The following is a 17,253-nucleotide window of genomic DNA, read 5'->3' as shown; positions in this document are numbered from 1 at the left end:
TATCTATGTTGGTTTGTTTTACATGCAAAATCATTTACCGATTCATTTTCATATCTTACTGTTTTCGATTATTTCTAAAAAATAAAAAAAAATAAAAAATAAAATGGATAGATCATAGAGATTTTGAGAATAGTAACCATGAAACTTAGTCCAATTTAGTGGGTTGATTTTGGCAAAGTCATTACCCTAAGCTTGATTTAGACTTGTTTTTCAGTTTTTTTTCGGGGTTATGATTTAACCTGTTTTTCATAAAAAAATGAATTTATTTTTGTTTTAAATTAATTTTTTTTAGAATGTTTTGAGATAAATATATTTAAAAACTATAAAAATATTTTTTTAATTCATTTAAAAAAACAACTTTAAAAAACAATAATTATCATATTTTCAAATACCTTCTTTTTTAATATTTAGCCACACTTTGATAAATCAACAAGTTAATCTTAATCAATTTTATTAAACTTGATCTCCATTGATTTTATTAAACTTGATTAAAATTCTATCAAGTTAATTTTAAAGAATTTTTTTCTAAATAAATAAAAAAAAATCATATATACCTAGTTGATTTCCAGTAATTTATTTAGGATTAGACCCTGGAAATATTACTATCAAGCAAATGTTTTTTACTTAACTTTAAAAAATATTCAATCCCTAAAAAGAAAGAGTAAAGAAATAAAAAAAAAACAGAGTGATTTTCGAAATATAAAATAAAATGTACACAAACACAAGTGCAAAACGCCACACGTGCGAATTCCAACGGCTAGTTGTTATAAAACGGCTAGTCTTTCCTGTTTTCACATTTTCACCTTCCCTTTTGCTTCCCTCAATCATCACACCTCTCTATGATTTCTCTCCTCTCTCAATAAAAAATTTCCTTCACTTTCTCTCTAACCAAGCAAAAACGAACCTCCTATCATTCCCTTCACGAAAAACGCATTTCTTAGAGTTCTTTTCTTATATGACTTTCTTGAAAAAATTCAAAAAAAATTAAAGGTCTTAAAGATTTGCACTTTCTATTGAAAATGTGGTCTAATAACAACGAAGACAAGAATTCTCCGGCGAAGGGATTCTGGACACCGCCGGCGTCATGGAGGTCTCAACATTTTCCGGCGGTTGCCATGATGCCAATGTCAGAGAGGAAAGAAAGGGTGTCTTCTCCTAGTTGTAAACGTGATATTTTTCATGTTATTCATAAAGTCCCTGCCGGTGATTCTCCTTATGTCAGAGCCAAACACGTCCAGGTAATAACTTTTAAGGGTTGTTTTGTTGTTTCGATTAATGGTTTTTATGGGGTTTTTGAAGAAGTTTTAGTCTTGGCAGGTTTTGAGTTTAGTTTCAATCCTTGTTCAATATGTTGTTTTAGTTGGAAAATACTTGGGTTCTTGAAGAGTATTAGTTATCTAATGGTAGATAAGTTTCATGAATTTTTGTGGGTTCTTCTTCGTTTTTTGTGTTTTTTTTCCTATTCTACGTTTACTTACAAATTATCTGTTTGGTTGAAATTGGGAGAGGAGATTAAACTGTGGATTTATGTCTGTTCTTGGTTAATTAATAATTGAAATGCCAAATTATTCCATAACTTGATTTTAATCTCTCTTTTTTTGGAGAACTTCCTTTGAAATTTCTGGTTCTTGAAAGTTAAATGTAATCTGTCTTGTGAATTTCCGGGTTTGGATAATACAGGTTAGAATGAGATTTGACATATCATGTCTCCCTATTGATTTTTAGGAGAATAGAACTTTTATTTGCATGAAAAATCACTCGATTTCACATGGTAACTGCTGCAAGGTAAGAAATGTGAGAAAAGGAAAAGGGAATTGAAATAAATAGAGTCATGAATTAGACATTGTCACTTGATAAGGGGAATTAAGGCACTGAAGTAGTAACGAGTAATACAATTAGCTTATACCACTATGAGCTATTAGATTATTTGTTAGTTTCCTTGGGAAAGAAGATAAGGTTAATTTGTTGGAATGTCAAAAACTGTAATGAAATGTACCTATTCACATTTCATTACAGTTTTTGACATTCCATTTTAGGCTCCTGGATATCTTGACTGTTTAAAGAGGACTCACTAATGGATGATTTTTGGAACTTAATTGGATATATTAATTTTCGGGTTCGGATTCTGTGTTTGTGTTTGATTTTGATAGTTGAATCTTTTATTACAGTTAATAGAGAAGGATCCAAGCAAGGCTGTTTCCCTATTCTGGGCTGCTATCAATTCTGGGGATCGAGTTGATAGTGCCTTGAAAGACATGGCAGTGGTGATGAAGCAATTGGATCGAGCTGATGAGGCAATTGAGGCGATCAAATCCTTTCGTCATCTCTGTCCCTATGATTCCCAGGAATCTATTGACAATGTGCTAGTTGAACTTTACAAGGTGAAATGCTACCTTTTCCATCTTTGCAAACTGTACTATTTTGTCAATAATTGACTCTGATGATTTGGTAATGTGATTTCTCCATTATTGACATTTCATGAGGAAAATCTATGTAAAGAACCATCTTAGATCATTTATGAGTTGTCTTGGGAAAGCATCCTTGCAAGGTTTCCTAGTTTTCTGCACTAATGTTGAAGAAATCATCTGTTGCAATGGTGCTGTTTTAAACAAAATGGAACTCATTCAGTTTGAAATGTAGTTAAGGTCTGAAATTTTCTTCTATATCAGGTTTTTTAATGAATGCAAAGGCGTTCACATTTCATACGTAGTGCAGGTCAATCTGTTTTTTTGTTAGATGGTAAAGATAATTATTATTTTCAGAGACCTAGGAGATATTGTTGAGTTAGAAGCATGCATTTGCGATGTGTGTGGCCAAATAATTTTCTGTTTGTTTTGAGGAATCTGGTTAGCACATCCATTTAGCTCCCTGAGGCTGTTGTCACAATATATTGGATGGATTGTGAAGCATGTTTATATCTCGAGACTTTTCTTCTTTCGCAGAGATCTGGAAGGATTGAAGAAGAGATTGAAATGCTTCAATGCAAACTGAAGCTCATTGAAGAGGGTATTGCTTTTTCTGGCAAGAAGATAAAGACTGCCAGATCTCAAGGGAGGAAGATTCAAATAACTGTTGACCAAGAAAGATCAAGGTGATCCCACTTGTTTTGCGTCTTTCCTATTTATACTGCATACCTCTGGTTGTTATTTCATTTTGACTGATGCAGGATATTAGGGAATTTGGCGTGGGCTTGCTTACAGCATCACGATTATGGTTTGGCTGAACAATATTACAAGTAAACTATTTTTCTCCGTTGGAAGATAGACCTAGACATGAAAATGGCGATCTTCTTCATGAAATAAAATTTGATTTTCAGGAAAGGTATATCTTTGGAGCCAGATCAGAACAAGCAGTGCAACTTGGCTATCTGCTTGATGCACATGAACAGAATTCCAGAAGCAAAATCTCTGCTTCAAACCGTAAAAGCTTCATCTGGAATTAAACCAATGGATGATTCCTATGCTAAATCTTTCCAGCGTGCCTGTCAAATCCTGACTGAATTAGAGTCACATTTAATAGTTAAACCAACCGAACAAGATGAAAAAGTTCACCAAAGGTCTTTGGCATTGCCTACCACCAGAAATTTGAAAGAGATTGCTAGCTCCCGGAATGGAGATGTTTCGGGATTCGTGGACTCTAGAAAGTGCACAGGTGTATTTAATGAAGATAGAGTGCTGTCAGATGAACATAATAGAAGATCTTATTTGCAGAATCACTCTGAGAATGAGAAAAGCTTCTTTGCATCCAATAATAGGAGTTCTCAATGTATATCACCTGGACTGAGAGGTGGTCCCCAGTCTTCTCCACAAACCGCAGTTGAAAATAGCTGGAGGAGAGATTCTAGTTTTGCCAGCCCAGGTGAAAGGCTTGGTTTTGCCAGCAAAATGCAGGATTATCGGTTTAGTTTTGCTGAAATAGGCCCAAGTTCAGAACAGAAGAAGACATTTACATCTCCAGCCATACATACACAACCAAGAAGATGTTGCTGGGGGTTCGATAATGTAGATCAGAGAAGGATAAGGTGGGGAGAGGATACAGCTGAGACAGAAAAAGAGAATGCAATCCGGAATCTCTCTGGAAAACTATTAGACTTAACTGATAATCATACAAGCTGGAAAAGAAATGTTCAGGAAAGTGGTCGCCAAAGGAAATCTGCAACAGAAGACAGTAACACAAGTCTAAAGTGTTCCACGGAGCAGACCGTGGTTATTGACAATGCAGGGGTATCAAAAGCCTCCACTACTTGTGACTGGGATCAATCAGCAGAAACTTTTGGAAATAAGTATCTTGGAAAGGACAGCTCACTCAAATCTCATCGCAAGAGTTGGGCAGATATGGTTGAAGAAGAAGAAGAAGAAGAAGAAGTGGACCTGTTAACTACAGACCTTGGCCAGAGTTTCCATAGTTGGAATTATGAAGGAGCATGCAGTGATGAAAATCTAAATGTCAACACATTTCATCAGAATTCTTACCAAAAGAATCAGCTAGGAACTATATGTCAAAAACTTGAAGCAGCTGATCTTCAAGATGGCTATGCTACATCCTTGAATGCAGTTTCATCAAGGAATTCCAATGCGCGACGCTCACTGTCTTACGAATCTGCAGAGGATGTGAATACAAAGAGGAGAAACAGGTTGCAGGTTTTCCGAGACATAACTCCTACTCCAGATAGTCCATGAGCTTGAATCAAAATACGTCAGAAGTGGATATAATTCAGTGATGTTTGAGAGTTTTTGAACTGCACCGATCAAAATCATGTAATATGGAGTGTTTATTCTTTTTTCTATCTCAAATTTTTTCTGCTTGGTGAGATACTGTTGCATCAAGCATTGTGATGTCTTTTTCAGGCCTTCTTCCCGCCTTCATTGTTTCCTTGTATAGTGAGTGTATCCATGTCACTCATCAATCATGATATTAAACACAAAACTTCTAGTTCTGATTAGCTAGTTAGTTGCGGATCTCGTATCACTAGGCTATGTAGATAATTTTGTAGAAATATTTATGGAGCTCTTTATGATAGAACTAAATCTAAAGAATATGTGAATTGCATAAGATGATGAATAACTTTTGATTTGATGATTGTATTATATTTATATTCAGTTAAGAAATTTTACTAGTTTAATTCTATAATGGGATTGACTAACTGATTAAAATTTAAAAGATCTTTAAATTAGATTTAGAAAGTGATAATTATATTAGTGTTGTTGTTTTTCTCTTTATTTTTGAATTTTCTAATTTATTTTAAATTTTTATTATGTTTTTCCTTTCTAATTCAAATTTTTAGTTTTTTTATCTTGTTTAAGTTAATTATTCTGGGATTATTAAAGAAATTATAAATTTTTTAAAGAGACAAACTACTTAAAAATAAAATATTCAATAAAAAAATTTCTAAATAAAATTTTTATGTAATTATTTTTTTTCAATATATTTATTGTTATCGTTTTTGTATTATTTTTATATCCATTAATTTTTAAACAATTTATAAAATATCAATTGAAAAATAGATAGTGACATTTCTTCTTGAGAAGAAATTCTAATAGAATTAATAACATGAGAAATATATTTTTTTTCCTTTGACTTTACTATTGATTCATACACAGGAACAAAATATATTTTTTTTAAACTTTTCTCTTGGATTTAATCCCAAAATAGGAACATGCTAACCTGGTCCAAGGGTGAAAATAAAAACCCAATATTTATAGGAAGAAGCTAAAAAGATAGAACTTTGGAGGGCCAATAATATAAATTCAATATAAAAAGATAGAGCTTTGGAGGGACAATAATATAAATTCAATATTTCAAACAACCAATATGCAACACCAGCTGAAAGAGTGAAAAATCCAATTTCTTTTTCTTTTTTTCTTTTTGTGAAATCAACTTTTTTTCTTGACCGGCTCTCGTATTTACAGACACTAGACTAAAAACAAGCAGCAGCAGCACCGCCGCCGTCACAACTCTTCATTAACTATCACCACCATCTTTCTCAATTACTAGGTAACTCTATAACAATCTCCTCCATTTTTCTTTTATAAAAGTTCCCATCTTTAATTTCTCACTATATACTCTAAAGTTCTACATTCTGATAAAGTTTGTAACTTTATACTAAAATTCTCATTTCTCATTATGTCCTTTATCGTGATTAATCTGATTGATTGAAGGTGATTAATGGACTCCCAGCTTCTGTTACTTAACAAGAACAACACTTTAACAAAGCTTCCACAATTCAGTTTCTTTGCTTCTCCAAAACCCAGATACAACCCATCTTCTAATTTCTTGGGTATGTATTCCATTTAAAAAGTTTCAATTTTGCTTTTTTTTTTTTAAATTCTTCTTGTTATTGTTAATTTGATGGGTTATTTTTCTTCTCTGTAGTTGTTGAAGGGTTTAAGTTGAAGAGAGTAATGTGTGCAATGAAGTCATATAGGTTGTCAGAACTTAATAATTCAGAGGTTGAGAGTTTGAAAGCTCGGCCTCGTATTGATTTTTCTTCCATTTTTGGAATTGTAAGTGACCCTTTTGTTTTGTTTTGAAAAAGGGCGTTTTTTTTTCTTTAAATTTAAGATTGTTGTATTGAAGTTCTGATAAGCTAATTACTGATAGGCTGTATTGTTTTTTGTTGGTTTTTAGGTTAATCCTATTGTTGATGATGTTCGTCAAAGAGGTGATGCTGCAGTTAAAGAGTTAGTGATTCTTTAATTAGTACTTTATCTTTATTGTTTTACCATGGAGCTATTTTTAGTAAAGAGGCTATGTTTATATGTTCTTTGTAGTTATACTTCAAGATTTGACAAAGTCAAATTAGACAAGATCGTCGAGAATGTTTCTGAGCTTCCTGATCCGGAGGTGAATTCCAAAAACATATCTTTTAGTAGAAGAAATTCCTTGCACTTCTTATTTTATCTATTCAGTGATTTGTATGGTTTGCTATTTTTGGTCCAAATGTTACTTCAAACATTCCATCTTTTGGCTTTTGCTGTATTGCAGCTTGATGCAACTGTTAAAGAAGCATTTGATGTGGCGTATAACAACATATATGCATTTCATCTTGCTCAAAAATCAGCTGAAAAAAGTGTTGAAAACATGAAGGTATGTCAATACTAGAGATTTGATCTTGCTTTACTGCATATTGTGTTGATACAAAGCTTAGACAGTTCAAAATATTTTAGGGTGTTATTTGCAAACGTGTGGCTCGAAGCATTAGTTCTGTAGGTCTTTATGTACCAGGGGGGACTGCAGTTTTGCCATCCACAGCTCTGATGCTTGCTATTGTAAGTTGATTGCATTGTGTATCAATTATTTTGGCTGGTTCAAGTTCTAATCTTTATTATGATTGCCACATTCTCGTTAAGTTTGTTTGGTTGACAGTTTAGTTTTTTTTTGTAAACCAGCCTGCACAAATTGCTGGGTGTAAAACTGTTGTCCTTGCGACTCCCCCAGCTCAGGATGGCAGCATATGCAAGGTGTTTTTTTTTTTTTGGCTTTTTAAATGTTATACTCTTACAAAGCATGTACTCAATGAGATGGTCTTCTGTAGGAGGTACTGTATTGTGCCAAGAAGGCTGGTGTCACTCACATCCTTAAAGCTGGTGGAGCTCAGGTTAGAAAACAAACTTGTGACTATTTATTTTGTGCATTTGGCACAGTTATCTTTATTGTATTCATGTTCCTACTGGTCTTATGAACTTTTGATTTCTAGGCCATATCTGCAATGGCTTGGGGAACAGACTCTTGCCCTAAGGTATTTATTTCTCATCATCTTATTTCCCAATTGTTAGTAGCTGAAGCTGATAATAAGAACACATAATCCTTTTATTGGTCCTCTGTGGTCTTTATTCTTGTGTTTTGCATTTTCTGTTTGCTAACCAGAGTATGTTTACTATGGAATTGATAAACAAAAAAGCTTATTTTGTTTTCCATTTCAAATGCTAAATGTACGCTCTTTAGGTGGTCCTGCATATATTGGGTTTCTCTCTTTACCTCACTGTAATTCTCTCAAATTTATGTTAAAAATCTTGTTGAGAAATCAGCAAAGATAGTTTTGTTGATAATTTTTCAAATGAGAAAGTCAACTTTCAAACAAGTTTTGTATTAACACAAGATACAGCAAGCTTCAATATTTAGAAGCTTTTTAGTTACTCTGGATAGCTAATTCTTTACTGGTTGTAATGAGCTAGCTTTTTTGGGTTGAAATTTGTAGGTTGCAAAGATTTTTGGACCAGGAAATCAGTACGTGACAGCTGCAAAAATGATTCTCCAAGTATGGATACTCTCATCAATAGAAGTTATTGAAGTCTATTAGTCTAAGAAACTCTATCTCTTTCCCTGTCTGGCTAGAAAATGCTGATCTTTTTTCCAATTTGACTCCTTGTTTTTTCTTTTTTTTACATAACAGAACAGTGAAGCAATGATTTCAATTGACATGCCTGCTGGTCCTTCTGAAGTTTTAGTCATTGCTGACAGATATGCTAGTCCTGTTCATATAGCTGCAGATTTACTATCCCAGGTGCTTAGCCCGTTTCCTTTTAGTTTATATATATATATATTCATGTTATGTGGGTGGCACATATATTTCATCTGCATATAATCCTCCCTCGTTAATGAAATCTACGTTGTGATAGATTTGTATGGAAAGCAGAGGAAAGCAAAATTATTTTGCCCCCTGAGATAAAGCAGGATAAACTGATATATCAAAATGCATTGTCTTATACTTAGTTTTATACTACATTATGCAATATGAAAAGATATTTACGATGTGGTATATTTAGTTCTCCTTATGGTTGAATCTGTGCTCCATCTCAGGGCAGTATACTGAAATTTTCACCGTCACATTTTTCAATCATCAATGTAAAAAGTTAAATCAAAATTTCCTTTAAGACCTTTTTCAAAGCCTTGATTTTGTACCAGGGATTAGATGTTTGTTGCTTTCATTTATGCCAGAGATTATCTTTTCTGATGTTTTTATTAAATTCTTTGAATTTTCCAGGCTGAACATGGCCCTGACAGTCAGGTTGTTCTTGTAGTTGCTGGGGATGGTGTGGATATGAAAGCCATTGAAGAGGAAATAAGTAAGCAGTGTCAAAGCCTACCAAGGGGTGAATATGCTTCAAAAGCCCTGAGCCACAGTTTCACTGTCTTTGCTCGAGACATGGTTGAGGTCAGTCCACTGTTTGAAAATTCATACCTGTGTATTTGTTGCTTCAATCCTATGAAAGTTGCTTTCTCTGCATTTTTAAGATGGTGGGATCTAGAATTATATAGGAAGCAACTGCATAAGTTCTTACTGTCTAATGAATTGTAACATGCAGTTGTTGAATCATAATTATCAGAATCTTCATGCTACTAATTGCATTCTATGTTGTTAACAAGCATGAAAAATGTTTTTGACAAGCCCAAGTACATTTCCTCCCAGACTGTTCTCATGGATTGTTTGGCATTTTAGGAATTGCTAAAAAATTGTTTTGTATACTAAAAACTTGATTATTGGGTCTTTTAGGCTGTCTCCTTTTCAAACTTGTATGCACCTGAGCATCTGATCATTAATGTAAAAGAAGCAGAAAAGTGGGAGAGCTTTATTGAGAATGCAGGTATGGTCTTTCAATGCTATCTAGTATTTCTCTTCAGCTTTGTTGCCATCTATGTCGACATTGTTACTATCACCTTCGATGCCACACTCAATTTCTACCTTTGAAAACAAGTGAATGCCCCGCTCCAACTGTTCTAAAAGAGAACAAATATATGACACAGCCTTGGATAATTTTCACTGCAGGTTCTGTGTTCCTGGGTCCGTGGACACCAGAGAGTGTTGGGGATTATGCCAGTGGGACAAACCATGTCCTTCCAACATATGGATATGCACGGATGTATGGTGGGGTATCCTTGGACTCTTTCCAGAAATACATGACGGTGCAGTCTTTGACAGAGGAAGGTCTTAGAAAGCTTGGCCCATATGTGGCAACCATGACAGAAGTTGAAGGACTGGAAGCTCACAAGAGAGCTGTAACTCTCAGACTTCAGGATATTGAAGCCAGACAGGTTTCCAATACGAGATAGTGTATCGAATAGGCACCTGATCTTCAATATGTAATTATTTTTTGGGACTAAATTGTTAGCCCACTTGAGTCGACAAAAATCCTCACCTTGTTTTATCCCTAAGAAGTTTTGGCATGTAATGTAACTTAACCCTTTGAATCATAAATAAATCTCTTCTGGTTCATGTCCTTGAAAGGTGCATAGATATTGAATGGTACCATCTAATTTGAGGTCCTGTTGGGTGACATGCAGATTCTTGGAATGGCAGGGAATGGACTAGCCTCTATAGGCCAGTCAAACGAACCCTAAATATCCTAATGTACTCATCCACCTCACGAATGTCAGGAAAAAGAAACAGGAAAAGTAGGAGTCCTTAAATCTATGCCTGATAAAACAGTTGACAACAGTAAAAAGCGAAGACAAGTGCTCAGATGTTGTCCAGAGCCTAACAAGAACATGATTAGAGAAAAGCTACAACCATGCAAGAGATTTCATCCATGCTTCCCCTGGCTAATGCCTCTTCAATCAACTTTTTTGCTGCCTCTTCAGCATCTTCCAGATCGGCAATGCAATCATAAGCCTCTTGGTTTGACATCACCTGTATATAACAGATTGTTAGGGTCATTAATTTATTTCAAGGAAAAACAGCACCACTGTATTCCTTCTGGTTCTGCTATTCTGCTATGCTCGCTCAAATATGCATCGAAAATGATAACAACGTGCCAAGTTTAGGCAAAGTCAAGCCTTTTTTTTTTAACCTTCCACAAGCCATCACTCCCCAAAGTTATGAATTCAGTATCTTCATCAATATGTTCAATCATTATATCTGGTTCTGATATGCTCTTTTAATCTCCCATCACCGAAAGCCCTCGCCATCTCTAACTGCCCGTCCACACGCGGAACCTTGCCTGAATTAATCATGGATTAATTGTATGCAGAAAGGAAAGGAGTGCCTACGCTTTCAATCCTCAGAAGAAAGGATAATTGTGTGCATCTGGCGCTTCATACACAAATCCACCCTTGCTTTTAACGTGTTCTTTCTCCTTCTGGGGATCATGATCTACTGAGATTTGTATTGCCACACCATTTCTGCATAAGATAGCCCGAGAATCACCAACATTGGCCACAATTAAATTCTCTTTATCAACTAGTATTGCTGTAACTGCTGTTGACCCTCCTCGAGAACCAATTATTCTATCCACAATCTCATTATCAGTAACCTTATATGTCCTCTTGATCGCTCATTTCAGGTTTGCCCAGAAATCAGGCTGAAAATGAAAAAAAGAAAGAAAGGAATTTCTTGTCCAAAAGTTCTTATAAACCAAGAATATAGCAGCGAAGGGATCGCATAAAGCCCTAACATATGGCCATTGATTTTCCTATTTTCTGCCACTACATAATCTTCCATTCCATGGCCCAATTTTCCTCGGACCATATGGTATCCAGGGATGACATTCCGACGAGGAGATTCCTCTTCTTCATCATTTTTATCGTTAGTGGAAGAATCATATCCACTGTCCTCCTTGAGTCACACGTAGATATCATAAATGATCAGATTACAACTTCCATTGAGCAGATAATAGATATCAGAAATCCCTATTTCTAATCCTGCAAAATGATTCAGCTAGTCCTTCCTTAACGAAAAAGGAAGTTTAGAATTCAGGAAGCAAAAGAATGTCAAGCGTTTTGCTCTACAGAGTGACTTAAATGATCCCTTCCTTGTGCACACAAGGAAGAACAATAAACTCAAATATTACCAACATTCCTTATGATAACTACCATGGGACTTGCACTCTAGGGTTGTGTTTGGTTAGTCTCCTAATATATATAAACATGTTAATTGAAAAGACAAACATATATACATATAATAAATTTATTGATAATTTTAATATATGAATTTCTATACTTTCATTCATACATGTTACTTTGGGTTTCTGATTTTTCGATTCCAACAATCCAGGCCTCCATGCTTGGTTTAGTGATATGCTAAATATCATAAAAGAGATGCAAATATAAACTCTAGTAAGATAACAAGCAAACTGGATGGCATACCTTCACGGTGTTCAAATAATTGATGATAGCCATAGCTTGACCTTCTTCACATTCAACTGTTAAAGAGTATAGCTGCTGCTAATTCAAGCGGGCATAACATGGTGATCATCTTTTTATACAAGCTTGGTACCTCTACAAAATGCAGTCACAAAAGAGTAGGAACAGGATACAAGTATCTACACTTTCGATAAATCTTAATTTTGTGTGTTCATTTGTGATTGTATCTAATCTATCATTTATCTCGGTTTAAGGTTTAAGTCATAGATCAATAGGTTAAATGGGTTCATACATGAAAGGAGCTTGTAAAATGAAGTCAGATGTGGTGGCTAATAAAGAAAGACTGAACACCTTTTAATCCACTTAATACAATTTAACTTAAACCAACCATCATGTAATAAAGCACAAGTGCATACGCACACAAAGACAAGTACAAAACTAACGAATTACAAAGAAATTAATGGCCAATCGAACTCTATTTTCCATTCCATGTCTAGAACTTTGATTGTAGGAAATTGACTACATTCTTGTCCAACTGGAAAGCCTTCGCAAGAATATCATCAGGGATCTCCGGATTAGTCCCAAACACAGCATTTGCAATGGTGATAGCACCTGGGTTTTGGCTGCTCAAGGCTGCTAGGGCAACCGCATTGCTCTTTCCCACATTTCTTTGAAAGCGAACAAGATTGACAGGGAACACAAAGACATCACCCTTTTGTAAGACCTTGGTCACAAGACGGTTTCCAGGGTTAGATGTTACAAATCCAACTTCAAGGCTGCCTTCAAGAACTGTCAAGATCTCGGAGGCACGAGGGTGTGTGTGTGGAGGGTTAATGCCGTATGGTGCGTAGTCAATGCGTGCAACAGAGATACCAAGTGTGTTAAGTCCTGGTATTTGGACTGCATTCACTGCGGTTACCTTAGACCCTACTCCATTTGATGTGTTGCCTGCCAAGTGAAGTCCACTGAAAGAGAAGTGACTAGCTTGGACATTTTTGGGGTCCTTGCAAGCCAACCCATTGACAATAACTGCCATAAAACAATCAAAATGTGTCATGTTTCTCCGTAAAAAGGCAACACAATCATTGAAATTAAAGTTACATTTGTTTCAGTTTGTATTTTGTCCCAACTACATATTTAAAAATATTTAATTAATCAATATATATTATAATATTTTTATATAGATCCCATTAAAAATTCTCTTTTGAAATTTTGATTAAGAAAAAACTATAATTTATAGTTTTTTTTTAAATTAAAATTTTTAAACCACAGCTGCAAAAACTATAAGAATATTAAACACAAAATAAGCAAGCAATGCAACGAAATGAAAAAGCTAGACGTAAACTTCAATATCTTTAACAAACCGTTGCTATCTCCATCAGCTACACAAAAATCTTGAAGTGAGCTTGGATCCGATGCTAGGGCACATGAGAAGGACAAAGCTAGGAATCCCAGGAAAAGAATGGAAGGAGCCATTGCGAAATGCGAGGTATGGAATTAGCTCTTTGATACAATTTATTAATTGCTTGTGCCCCAAGAATATAATGCTATTCAAGCTTTTTGGTTGCGAATCAAATATGCTCCATGCTTCCTTTATATACACATATAAAAGAGAGATGGAGGATATAATTAATCAAGTTAATCACCAGCATCTATGCCGTTCGGTTGAAAGAGTCTTATTAGCCCTTTTAAATTCTTTCCTGTCCAAATCCGTGCCACTTATAAGAAGCAAGCATCCTATAAGCCACATATAACATTATATTAGCTAAGATTTGGCCATGGAGGACCTGGTCCAGTGGTCCTATTAATATAATTAGCTAAGATTTGGCCATGGAGGAATAAATAAGCTATAATTAAAGTGGAAAGACGGAGTAAGGCAGTTTTTATTAATTAATTGGAGCTTAACATTTCGTATGCTGCCAAGTGCCAAGTACAAAGGGGCTGCCTGTGTGAACAAACTTTGTTCTACCGTCGGCATTGGCTAGGTTTACACATATTTAAGGATTCGGCTATGGCTTCATAACCTGTCCATTGAGTAAAATGAATCAAGATATGGAATCTTAAACTTGTTATTGTAAGAAGAAATAAGAGAGAAAAGAAAGGATCTTTGGACAAGGAGAGTAAAAATTAAGAAGACAAGACCAAAAAAGAAGAAGAAGGAAGACAGAAACGTTAGCTCAAGGAAATTCTAGGTTGCTAGTTTTGTACATGTGGCAAGAAGTTACTATGACATTGCAGCGTTGAGGACTAAGTCAGGAGTGCACGAGCAAGGTTTAATTAATAACCTCATTTGGAAGGGGAAAATATATATGCTTGATTAGGACTAATTCTCTCCTTCTTTTTATTATTGAAATTCATGAATTTATTTTCATAAATTAAAGGTAAATTATTATATCATAAAAGTTCGTTTTACATAAATTTTAAATTATAATTTTTAAGTTTGAATCATTATCCAAAAGTTATTTAGAAGAAGTAATCTAAGATAAAAATGAGTTAAAAATGAATTAAATTTGGAAATATATTTGGTAAGAAGAAATGTACTATAAATTATTTTATAGAACTATAAGTTAAAAGTTAAGGTTTTCAACTTTTGATTAAGTCAAAATCTTGACTCAATTCATTCTATAACAAGGTTTTGATTTAAATTAAAAGTTATTTCCAACCAAACATATTTATGAATTAAAAAAACTATAAATTAAAAAGAAAAAACAACTTAAATCAATTTGGAAAAGTCTTAACAAACATAACCTAAATTCTCTTAAGATATTAATGATAGTTTTAGCTATATTGTGTGTGTTTGCAAATGCTATGCATTTAAGATTTAATTACGTATGGTGAACATTGTTATTAATTAGTTTGAAGTCCACCTACTTACATATATAGACTTTGCAAACCGGTTTCATAAGCAAACCCATCTGAAATATTCTAAGAAATCATGTAATATATATATATATATATATATATATATATATATATTCTGTTTTTATTTTTTATTGCAATATAAAATCTGATTTGTGAAATATATAAAGAAAATTACACAGACAATTCTAATTAGATCCGTCACAACTGAGTTACGCGATAATCTTTGTAGAGGTGTTTATAGATCGATGCTATCCAAGTTTTACTGAGTGAATTGGTTCATGCTATAGATAAATACCAACTCTACCTTTATCATATATTTTTATCATCATTTAATTTAATTAAGGAGGCTTTATAATGGCTCTTAATCTACTACAAAATCATAACCTGACCCATTGAATAAATTGAATATAGAGAAAATGATCTCATAAATATATTTATTTTATATTCATTTTTTTTTAATTTTTTCAATCAAATAAATTTATATTCTTGCCATCTCTATCTTTTATTTCTTCTATAATTTCTAATTTCTAAATGGGGTTGTGTTTTTCAAAACAAGAAAGACATGAAAACATGCATATTTATATATAATCAGCAAACATTACCTAAAAATTATGTAAAAAATGCAATGTTTTGATATTAATGCCATTGAATTTATCAAAATATTCACAGCTTGTATATGCAAGCCATTATCTAAATGCCCGTTTAATTAATAAATCAATCTATTATTATAAAAAAAAACTTGCATATGCGTAATTAACTTATTTGATATTTTTTTCACGTATTAATTTTAATTTTTAACAGGTGTTGGTCTCAAATTATAGAGAACAATATTTTTTATCAGAATGAGATCACAGAGAATAATTAAACGAAATCTGATTTGTTGTACATCTATTCTCGATTAAGAGAAGCTCCAAGGAATCTAGATTCTCCTAACCTACTAAACTAGCCATAAAAGGGAAGGCTTGACACCTAACACTCTTATAAAAAAGCCATGAAACAAATCTATGGATTTAAATTCCTTTCCACATAAATTCCTTCACCAAATCCCCAACTCATCTGGAGATTTTCTGCTTTAGTGGAATATCTTGCTCAATACTCAGAGAGCTTGACTTGCTTCATTATCTGAAAATTGAAACGAAAATGTTTAAGAACATACAACAAAACTGTGTATGATTCAAAAATTGAAACAGAATTGAGAGTGGGAGAGTTACCCCAACATAAACAGCAAGCTTTTGCTTGAAATTGGCATGTTCTGCTTTCAGTTTTTGGAGAGACGCCTTGGCACTATATATAAAATTCATGCAAAAATAAATTTCTCTATCTTTTACATGTAGCACATGACCTGTGGCTCCTTTCAAAGACATAAATCTCACCTTTCTAAATCCCCTTCATGGCAAAATCCCCTGAGTTTATTGGTTTCGTCATTGATTTTGGTCGCACCAATGCTACAAGAAATAACATTGCTAAATTCCATTAATAATAAAAATAAAAATAAAATATTCCCAGCAAGAATTTTATTATCTCATGAAATGCTATATATATATATATATATATATATATATATATATATATATATATGATGTTGATTTTCATTTTTTCCCCTACCTGGCACTACTGCCCTTAAGCCGATACATCATTCTTTCAAGGATGAAGGGAAAATCATCCTCCCTGTGCAAGCACAATAAGGGGAAAAAAAGAGTAAATCATATATAATCACCATCTTGGTAATTAAAATAAAAAATGCAAGATTTCAATTAATTAGTACTAGACCCACTTACAAAGCCTTCTCAATAGAAGCAATGTATTTAGATGAATCCCTTAAAAACAAGGTGAAAATATTTTCAATGAAGTCGGGATCATCTTCATTTTCAAGAGTCTCAAGATAATTCACTTGTCCATGATCCAACAGTCCCTGCAATAATCAACATGCAAGCTTAAAATGTTGGTGTACTCTTCATAGTTTGTGCACTAAGAAAAAATTAAAAACGTAAATCACTTTGAAATTGTTCCATGGTAAAGAAAGACCTCCTCGTAGAATGATTGCCTCATGGTGCTAAGCTGTTGGCTCAAGGGATTGCTAGCCATTCTGAAGGTAAAAGAAGGAAACAAAATTAATCAAAAAAGTTATTTGAATGGAGTCTCTAGAGAAGAAAATAAATAGAAGGGTTAAGGCTTAATTGTGTAGTAGAATGGCAAAGGAATGGGAGTTATATATTGGCCAAAAAATGATGCAGGAAACGAACATTTTTCACTATCCAGGCAATTTTTAATGCTTCTAAAATTGCAGATTACACCATTAAAATAGGGATGAAA

The 17,253-nt window shown here is 33.8% G+C and overlaps 5 protein-coding genes across 9 annotated transcripts; 2 read left to right on the top strand and 3 right to left on the bottom strand.

Moving 5' to 3' along the window:
- Positions 1-794: 794 nt before the first annotated feature.
- Positions 795-4,942, top strand: LOC105136236 (protein POLLENLESS 3-LIKE 1). 3 transcript variants are annotated; one of them, XM_011041489.1, is made up of 6 exons: positions 795-1,238; positions 2,169-2,381; positions 2,943-3,091; positions 3,167-3,235; positions 3,317-3,533; positions 3,588-4,942. In XM_011041489.1, exons 1-6 carry the CDS (start codon positions 1,020-1,022, stop codon positions 4,677-4,679), a joined length of 1,959 nt encoding a protein of 652 aa, XP_011039791.1. In that variant the 5' UTR covers positions 795-1,019; the 3' UTR covers positions 4,680-4,942. The 3 variants fall into 3 exon arrangements, with proteins under 3 accessions (XP_011039791.1, XP_011039790.1, XP_011039789.1); XM_011041488.1 differs by having other exon boundaries at positions 796-1,238; positions 3,317-4,163; positions 4,212-4,942; XM_011041487.1 differs by having other exon boundaries at positions 796-1,238; positions 3,317-4,942.
- A 905-nt stretch (positions 4,943-5,847) lies between these two features.
- LOC105136235 (histidinol dehydrogenase, chloroplastic) lies at positions 5,848-10,219 on the top strand. Of its 3 annotated transcripts, none has more exons than XM_011041484.1 (15): positions 5,848-5,994; positions 6,159-6,277; positions 6,373-6,503; positions 6,628-6,680; positions 6,771-6,843; positions 6,985-7,086; positions 7,167-7,268; positions 7,389-7,460; positions 7,535-7,597; positions 7,697-7,738; positions 8,198-8,257; positions 8,393-8,503; positions 8,984-9,154; positions 9,494-9,584; positions 9,767-10,219. In XM_011041484.1, the coding sequence occupies exons 2-15, from the start codon at positions 6,166-6,168 to the stop codon at positions 10,048-10,050; spliced, it is 1,467 nt and encodes a 488-aa protein (XP_011039786.1). In that variant the 5' UTR covers positions 5,848-5,994; positions 6,159-6,165; the 3' UTR covers positions 10,051-10,219. The 3 variants fall into 3 exon arrangements, with proteins under 3 accessions (XP_011039786.1, XP_011039788.1, XP_011039787.1); XM_011041486.1 differs by having other exon boundaries at positions 5,849-5,994; positions 6,178-6,277; positions 6,382-6,503; XM_011041485.1 differs by having other exon boundaries at positions 5,849-5,994; positions 6,382-6,503.
- A 48-nt stretch (positions 10,220-10,267) lies between these two features.
- On the bottom strand, positions 10,268-12,114 carry LOC105136302 (probable protein phosphatase 2C 28). Its single transcript, XM_011041591.1, is given in 6 exon segments — positions 10,268-10,627; positions 10,788-10,860; positions 10,862-10,932; positions 11,022-11,259; positions 11,352-11,551; positions 12,082-12,114. Coding segments are annotated over 6 exon segments (753 nt in total). The 3' UTR covers positions 10,268-10,489.
- A 299-nt stretch (positions 12,115-12,413) lies between these two features.
- Positions 12,414-13,554, bottom strand: LOC105136234 (putative germin-like protein 2-1). Its single transcript, XM_011041483.1, has 2 exons — positions 13,443-13,554; positions 12,414-13,107 (listed from the first exon to the last, which is right to left on the bottom strand). The coding sequence occupies exons 1-2, from the start codon at positions 13,552-13,554 to the stop codon at positions 12,572-12,574; spliced, it is 648 nt and encodes a 215-aa protein (XP_011039785.1). The 3' UTR covers positions 12,414-12,571.
- Positions 13,555-16,029: 2,475 nt separating this feature from the next.
- Positions 16,030-17,025, bottom strand: LOC105136301 (histidine-containing phosphotransfer protein 4-like). The gene is made up of 6 exons (XM_011041590.1): positions 16,966-17,025; positions 16,719-16,852; positions 16,546-16,608; positions 16,314-16,385; positions 16,152-16,224; positions 16,030-16,062 (listed from the first exon to the last, which is right to left on the bottom strand). Exons 1-6 carry the CDS (start codon positions 17,023-17,025, stop codon positions 16,030-16,032), a joined length of 435 nt encoding a protein of 144 aa, XP_011039892.1.
- Positions 17,026-17,253: the final 228 nt, after the last annotated feature.

This window comes from Populus euphratica, unplaced genomic scaffold, assembly GCF_000495115.2.
Source record: "Populus euphratica unplaced genomic scaffold, PopEup_1.0 scaffold52.1, whole genome shotgun sequence".
NCBI classification, from domain to species: domain Eukaryota; kingdom Viridiplantae; phylum Streptophyta; class Magnoliopsida; order Malpighiales; family Salicaceae; genus Populus; species Populus euphratica.
Note: the sequence above shows the minus strand (reverse complement) of the source record. Positions and strands in the feature narration are given on the sequence as shown.